Raw genomic sequence first — 8,830 nt, forward strand, 5'->3', positions numbered from 1 at the left:
CTGTATATGAATATATATATTTAAGTTCAGATAGTATTACACTATATGTTTTACTACGAATAGTTCTTTATAAGATATTAGTTAACTAATCAACCTTTGTATATATACATATAAAATAAATAACTCAGATTATATTCCTTATAATAGAAATTACTATCACTAACCATTTAATAAGTCACTAATCATTATTCCACTTAGTAACTGTAGTGGCAGACAGATCTGATGTGCATCAGATCTGGTCTATTATTACCCTGAAGGCGTCTCTTATATGAGATAAACAACCTGCATCTTCAAATCCACGCTGGAGAATTGTTTGAAGGTACTATTGGCCTTTCATTTTTTTCATTTATTACATGCACCACTTTCCCTGTCAATTCCACGCAATTGGCACTGGCTCTTCCAAACCTTTTCATCTATTCTTTCTGACATCTTCTGCGATTTCTGAAAAATTGTCAGGCTCGTCTTTATTTGAAATGTACAAGCTAGAGTTTACAAATCAACGGTCGATAACCATGGAGAAGTATGCAAGACGATCAGAAGATTTTCTTTCGTCCAATTTCGCCGTTCACGCATTTTGCCTTCTTTTCGCTTTCACCGTCTTTCCCTAATAAAAATGTCCGCTGCTCGCGTCCGTCACTTTCTGCACTTTCTGCATTGCTTTTTTCTCTTTCATCGTGCTTTTTACTTGCCCGTTAAAAAAAAAGGTATTTCATTTACAGGACATCCACTGCTCCAGAACAACCATATGATTTATTTTTAGCCGATGGGCTATCATTTTGGAGAAAGCACCCACCTGAATGTAATGTATCACGCAGGCTTCCGGTGGGCAACTAAATTTCTGAATATTCCCCGATATACAATCAATGTTTCACTAAAAACCATTGGTATTACATGGTTAAGACAAACCCTATAACATTAATCATCATTAAGTATGACTAATCACTATTAAAAATAATAAAATTTTGATCCAAAGAAAGCATATGGAAAGACATTAATATTCACACATATTACATTAGGCATCATACATGCTTTCTATTTTATTGACTTTGTGGTAGCGCTGGTATAGGGTGATATGATTAGATTCTTCACAAATATTACGTTTATATGGGAGACGATTAGGTTTTTTAGTGCATGTAAAACAGTTTTTTTTTTAAAATGAGACTAGACAGAAGGTTTTTTTTAATTGTTGATTATTTAAAATTTTGTAGTATTTAATTTTTAAAATAATTTATTTAAATGATTTCATATTTTAATATTAGATTATATTTTTTATCAATAATATATTAAATATAAATAATTTAATCGTGATGAAATTTTTTATTTATTTATATTATTATTAAGGAGAAGAAAACATTTAATATTTTTAAGTGAGAATAATAAATATGTCAACAATTTTTGTTGTCACTTTGGCATCTGTATCTAGCGAACTTTAGTTCTGTTTCTTTTGTAGCTTTACAAATAGAGGAGGAATTGGGGCCAGCGACTGTCTATTGAGATACAAATTTCTGCAAACCTATAGAGCCATACTAAAAAAAGGAATGCAATATGTAATCAACATCCCTGAATTTTTTTTTGTTGAGCTATAGAAGAGTGTCTCACAATAAGCAAGATGTATTAGTTGTGAATAAAAGGGCAACATATGAATGTCTTAGGTATTGTTGCTAAAATATTTTCCAAATTATTTTACCTATACTATAAATTTGTTGAGAACACAGAACTCTTTCTTCTTGCTACTAAACTCGAGATTTGTTTCTACAGTTTTATTGTTGTTCAATGATAGTCTTATATTGTTTAGTGACAATTTTATTACTATTCACTGAACAACGTTGTGTTTTGATGTATGTAATGTTGAGATTCTATAATAAAAAGAAAAATATTTTTTTCCACAATCTTTTTATCTATAGGATGATTTTAAGGAATACATTTTCAAAGATAAAAGATCACTTAGCAAAAGCATCAAATTTTTACATAAATCAAGATCTAAATACCCAAGATTATTATTGAAGGGCATAATTATTCTTTAAAGGGTGCTAGCTTAATGGAAGAGCACTTGCTTGTTTTACAAGCAAGAGGATGGTGGTTTGATTCCATCGTGCCCTAACATGAGTTAATCAATGATATTGTAGTTTATATTTAACAATATTGATTTATCTAAATGGTGAGCTATTTTTTAAAATTCATTATTTTATGTCATCTCTAGAGCGACAAAAGTGATATTTTCTCTAATGAGAATATATTTATTGTCTTAAGAAAGACAATAAGTGGGAATAAAGACATATTTGTCTCTATAGAGACAATAATGCTGGTGTTTTTTATTGTCTTTATTCAAGACACTCGCTTAAAGACAATATTTAAGACAATACACAAGTTTTATTTTGTCTCAAGTTAAAACAATTTACTCAAAAGTTGTCTCAAATATTGTCAAAAAAACAAAAACAAAAAAATCCACTATGCAGTAGTGGCTAACAATTCTTCCAATTCTCCTACGAAACAAAAGCTACCCGTCTTTGTTATGTGGGAAAAGCTACCCGTCTTTGTTAGGTGGGAAAGAAATGTTGAGTCTTGTTGATAGATAAAGCCTGCACCGTGAACACTTGCGCCGTTGTAAAGATCTAGCAATTCACACACATACAGTCATGGCAGAACAAGCAGCAGAAACTGTTCTTGTGAATGTAAGGAGTACGTTTATGGTAAAACCGGCCATCCCACCCCCAACGCAGGCCACGTTCCTCTCCGGCCTTGATCTTTTCTGGATACGCGTCGAGAATGTTCAAACCCTTTTCTTCTACAAACTCTCTCCTACAATGGAATACACCTCATTGATACAAGACCTAAAGAAAAGCCTTTCCTCAATTCTTGTGTATTTCTATCCTCTGACTGGTGGGTTAAAAAAAGGAGAATCAGGCAGAACAGAGGTTGATTTCACCGATGGAGGGGTGGAATTTAAGGTGGCGTCGGCCAGTGTACAGTTCGAAGACTTGGAAAAAGATGGGTTTCGGAGTAGGCCCTTTTTCCAAACTCTTGCCCGCAATGTCGATGACTCTGCGGATGAAAACGATAGAAGACCGCTTCTGTCAATACAGGTATTTCAGTAACTCTTACATTTTCTATTGACAGGAGAATCGATATCACTGCATTATTCTTAATAAAAGAAAATTGGTTTTCTTAGGTCACAGAATTTGCGGGAAGCGGGTTGTGCATTGGAACGAGCCTTCATCACGTTATAGGGGATGGAAATTCCTTTTTCCATTTCATGAAATCTTGGGCAGAGTTTAGCAGAGGCCTTCCCATTGCAAAACCTCCTCAGCACGACAGAACAGTTTTCAAACGAGAAAACAAGAATTCCCCGTCACTTTCCTACAAAGCCCACCAGATTGTAAGCGATGGGATAAGAGGGGCAAATATTTTCAAGTTTGTACCTGACGATTCGAAATCAGAGCACAAAATAACATCCAGTATCGAAAAGGAGGGAAAAAGCGAAGAGGTTCTTCAGAAAAGGACCGATCTGATACAATCGACGTTTTGTTTCACGGAAGAGATAATACAAGAACTGAAAATACGAAGCAGAGCAAAAACCTCTTTTGTTGCAGTGGCTGCTCAGTTCTGGAGATGCGTAATGAGAGCTCGAGAGGTACCGCAGGAAGAGGGTGTTTTCTTCGCAGTGTTGGCTGATTGCAGGGGACGTGTTAAGCCACCTCTTCTGCCAACTTACTTTGGAAACTGCGTATCTTTGGGTGTGGCGCAGACTAGAGCCGACACACTCATCAATGCCGACATCTCCTTCGCTGCGGGTGTTATCCAGCAACTCATCAGTTCCTGCACCGAGGAAGCACACATCAATCATATGATTGACTGGGTTGAATCCTGTAACAAAGATTTACTTAAAGAAGCTGGTTGGAAATACGGAACTAGGGTCGTAGCGTCCCCGAGATTTCCTTTATACGACATTGACTATGGATGGGGGAAGCCTGCGGAAGTGCAGTTAGCAGACCTTTATGATATTGGAAGCATGGTTTTGTCAGCTCCAAAGGATGGAACGAAAAGCATTATGGTATCAACCTGCCTTCCTCAACACCAGATGGACATCTTACATCACTTTCTCTTTTCAGAAAAAGTTTTATTTCCATCAGGTACGCTCGTTTTGACTTCACTATAAATTAATATAGGGGAGAGATTTTCCAGTAGCATAATCGGATGCATAAATTCAGCTGAAATACTAAAGCTTCAAGAGAGCAGTTGTAACTTAATTTAGGACTGTGGTATTGTAATAAATCTAAATCTTCCATCTTCTCCAACTATTTCAAATATAAATGAATTAGCATTCTATATATATCTATCTTTTATTTTTGTGTTTTCCTTTTTTTCTTTTTTTTTTTTTCTTTTGTCTTTTTAATCACTATTTTATTAGGGTTCCTTTTTCTTACTAGTGTGCCTCTGTTGTCCTTGGACTCTTGACTCCATGCGTGCCTCTCTCAGCTCTTGACTCCGTTTCTTTCTTTGCTCATCATTTTTTTTTCGTTTCTTTTCTTTTTTTTTTGATTTTAATTTTTGCATTTTGTTTCTTCATTCATTATACATACATTCATATTCACTTGTATACATAGTGTTTATATTTTTTGGATATAACTTTTGTCTATTTTTTAGATAATAGCATTTGCCTTTTCTTAATAGACTTGTTAAAAAAATAAATGATAATAATTGATTTTGATATAGGTGTGGAGAAACATCGGGTATCATAGTGGAGAACATTCAATTATTCACAAATGGTGGAAGAATCACATCTCATCATATCACTTTGTTAAGTTTCCAATAGATCAATGATAAGATTCACTTGTGTTGCTATGTTCTAATCTCTTATTAATGCTTATGATACAATATATTTATATGGTTGGAGTGATAAATAGTTTCACTAGGGAGTGCTAGACAAAATAGTTATGATTGATGTTTTGAGCAAAGTCAATTTGTGATTATATATATTTGACGATATAATTCATTATCATATCCTAAAATGTTGTTAACTTGCCATGATTGTCATGATACTGGCATGATTATATATTTATATTGTTTGTGATATTATTTTATGACCAAACTAGTATAGCTTATTTATCTAAACTATTCTCAATAATTGCATAAGGCTAGTTGATTGGTTTTTATATGTGGTTTATTTACACATCTTTATAATCTCTTTTCTCATGCTAGAACTTATTGATCAATATTTGGGTGTGGTTATATCATGTAAATTTGTGAATATATCTATGTGGATTTCTTTAATGTCATACATTGACTACTGTTGTAGTGTAGATATGTTTAGCTCCTGATTAGAATTATAGAAATCATGTTGTTCTTAACGTGTTATTAATGTCTATTGTTTTAACCAATCACGTTACAAAAATTTTCCAAATACAAATAAATATTAATTTTTTTCTAAATTTAGATGCAAATTTTTTAAATAAACACGTTTGATTTTTTTTATTTTTTAAATTTTATCAGCAACCCGATATGGACGATTAATGTGCTAAATGAAGCATTTGACACAATTGTTTCTTGAATATGTGAATTGGATATGATTTTGAAGTCCGACTTTATATTGAAAGAAAAAATGGTTCTTGAGATTAATCGCAACAAGGCAGAAAGCATTGGTAAAAGAACATACACAAATAGTTAGTGAGTGGATCAACTATAAGCAAGACTGTATCTTGAGATTGAGAGTTGAGTGTGCAATTAAAAGAAAAACAGTTCATTCACATTTTGCCAACCAAATGCGAACCATAGGCATGTTTCATTCCATAAAATTTATGTTTGAACCCGCTTCTTATGCAAAGAGAATCAATTACCAATATTTTCTTTTGAGGATATTCATTCTGAAAATGGTTTACTTGTATATAAGAGGAAACATTTGAAACATTAGTATAATCTGTGCTACATGAAAAGTATGCAATTCTTATGCATAAATACAATTCAAGATGACTCTTTTTAAGTCATATGTTTAGTTTATGTTTATGTTTATGTAGACTTTACCTATTCATGCACAAAAAAACTCTCCTGTTTTCTAATCCCACATTAAAATCTACTTTCCTTTCTAATCCCACATTAAAATCTACTTTCCCGACAATGCAATTAATTCTTCTCCTCAAATTCTCACTTGACTTATTTGGTTTTGGTGATTCTCTTTTTAATTTGGTCTCTACTTTCTCATGCATTGTCCATGTTCTACTACGCACTTCCCTTTTACTCCAGCACTGCACATTTCTCTTCCTTCCTGCATACCTTTCTACTATTTTCTAGGCTTTCTCCTTATCACGTGCCCTTCATTTCTCTGGAGTCTAAACTTAGCTTTTACACAGTCATATGTGGTTTTCACCTTCCTCCCAATGCACTTGGCCTAGGAATTTTTAAATCTACAAACAAAAACATTTATTCTCTTTTTCTTTAATTTTCCTTGCACTCTCTAGTCAGATCTTCAACTTATCCACACTCACCTTCTTGTTCTCTTCTAATCTTTATTTTTGTAAATCTACAACTTCGTTTGATTTCTCTATTTGTAATATTTTCTATTTCTCTTTTAATTAGCAATTGTCTTTCTATGTAAGGAATATTCAAACTAGTAATGCTGATGAGAATATCCAACATTTAAAAATTACCATCAATCTAATAAAGAGGAAACATTTAAACAAATGAAAGAAACAGTAAACAATAGGTCCAAAAAATTTGGCTTGATTGTTATTCTCTAAATTGAATGATAAGATTTTTTAAGATAGAAAGTCTAATGCATATTTATCTCCGTAATTTATGCAGCTCTTTTAATCCGCAAGATAATTTGATTCAACTATATGCCATATAACACTTAATAGAGTAGAGGGCATGCAGCTTCATGTACTCCCAACAATGGTTTCCTCAATTATCTATTCTACCTTAATTGTCCTTGTTTCTATATTAGTAGATCTAGGCTTTTCCAATAGATTAAATTGTAGAATAAAATTTTCCTGGATCAAACAATGTGAGACAAAGAAATTATCTACTCTCTGCATTCAAGGAAGATCTTTTTTTTTGTTGGATTATGTAAAAATTTCATCATTGAGGATAGGATCTGAGGGATTTAAGCTTATTATATGAAATTATCAAAGTCTTGCATATGGGATAGCAATCAATTGGTTGATAAATATTTTTTAAATTGTTCAAATCCTTCCTAAAGCCGAGTGCTCAATTTGATGAATGTTTAAAATCAGATAAAGATCCAAGATCCAAGAAAAGTTGACATATGTAAACCATTGCTTAGTGATACAAAATTTGATTAAATAGGTTCTATTAAATATTTCAAATTAAAAAAAAACCCTACAAAAACAAGCCCAAGAACTGGAAATTGTAGAGTAAGGAATGTAGTTTTAGAAAAACATTATAATGAGTTTAGTTAAAGCGGAAACTGTCCTTTATCAATAGAAACCAACAAGCTTGTTCTTGGCTAAAATTATATTCCTATCATTTTTAGCTTAGGACTAAGTTTCAGAATAAATTAGATCTTATTAGAGGCTATGAGATTTCCACAATCCATTTTGTATTCTAATGTATTTTTCTAGATTCGATTGTGTGTATTTTTTCCCATCAACGTTTTGAATCACACTCCGTGATTCATCATCAGGATGAAAAGAATTCCAAAGACATGAAAGGTGTTGAGTTGCAGATTTGAGACGAAATATAAAGAGGAGTGGGGTGGGGGAGGGCACAAGGAACAAGGAGAAAGGAAAAGAAAAAGAAAAAAGACCCCCTGAAGGATGGGAGACCCAAAAAACTCCTAGGAATAACCACCCAAAGAAAAGAAAAAGGATAGCCAAGCAACACAAAACAAAACCACTAAAAAGCAAAAAAGAGAAGAAAAATACAAATACACCATATAAAGAGAAGAAAAAAGATAAATACACACAAAAACATATAAAGAGAAGAAAAAAGCAAAAAGAGAAGAAAAAAGACAAATACACACAAAAACATATATGTATATGAACATTTACATATACCATTAGACATATGCATATATAAATATACATATGTATATATCTATATACGTATATATAATTGAAAATATACAAATATGCAAATAAATCAAAGGGGGAGAGGGAGACGCACAAAGGAAAAAGAAAGAGGGGGAGAAGTCAAGGTGGGGGGTGGGGATGATACTTGAGGACAAAAAGCAGAGGGTGCCACAAGATACTGAGGTTCAACCCATTGTCTTGGTTAAGATTGGAGGGGTGATGAATAATAGCAATGGCCTCTTTAACTTTACTCTTGAAAAAGTTGATCTCCCTACACAATATCTGGGTGTCCTCCAAACAAATATGATGCTTGGTAGTTGACGAATGCTCAGCTAAGGCTGATTTGAGGGCACGTTCATGCTTAATGTCGGCACTGTGCTCTTTTATTCTAGTCATGAACGAATGACATGTTTCTCCAATGTATGGAGTTCCACAGGAGCATACAATCTTGTAGACACCTGACTCTAAAAAGGCATCCCTAGTATCCTTAAGCGGTGGGGCATGCCTGTTAATGGTGCAAACAGGTTTGAGGGCACAACAGAGACCTCTTTTCACAAGGATTTTTGAGATCTTATGAGATATGCCTTCAACATAAGGGAGAGAGACAAATGGGGCCTGAGATGGCGAAGAGGGCAAGGGATTAGAGATGGAAAGGAAATGAGATTTGGCTTGGAGGAAGGCCCTAGTGATCTGCTTGTCCGAGTAGCCATTCCATTTGAAGACTTGACGAAGATGGGAGAGCTCTTGGTCTAAGTTATCCTCATCACAAATCCAATGGGCTCTTAAAGCCAGGGTTTTGAGGATCC

General features: G+C 33.6%; 1 protein-coding gene across 2 annotated transcripts; it reads left to right on the forward strand.

The window, feature by feature from the left end:
- Window positions 1-2,521: 2,521 nt before the first annotated feature.
- LOC131027074 (hydroxycinnamoyltransferase) lies at window positions 2,522-7,018 on the forward strand. 2 transcript variants are annotated; one of them, XM_057957045.2, is made up of 3 exons: window positions 2,522-3,083; window positions 3,170-4,130; window positions 6,796-7,018. In XM_057957045.2, exons 1-3 carry the CDS (start codon window positions 2,637-2,639, stop codon window positions 6,819-6,821), a joined length of 1,434 nt encoding a protein of 477 aa, XP_057813028.2. In that variant the 5' UTR covers window positions 2,522-2,636; the 3' UTR covers window positions 6,822-7,018. The 2 variants fall into 2 exon arrangements, with proteins under 2 accessions (XP_057813028.2, XP_057813027.2); XM_057957044.2 differs by lacking the exon at window positions 6,796-7,018 and adding an exon at window positions 4,714-5,086 and having other exon boundaries at window positions 2,523-3,083.
- The last annotated feature ends 1,812 nt before the right edge of the window (window positions 7,019-8,830 follow it).

This window comes from Cryptomeria japonica, chromosome 7, assembly GCF_030272615.1.
Source record: "Cryptomeria japonica chromosome 7, Sugi_1.0, whole genome shotgun sequence".
In the NCBI taxonomy this organism is placed as follows: Eukaryota; Viridiplantae; Streptophyta; class Pinopsida; order Cupressales; family Cupressaceae; genus Cryptomeria; species Cryptomeria japonica.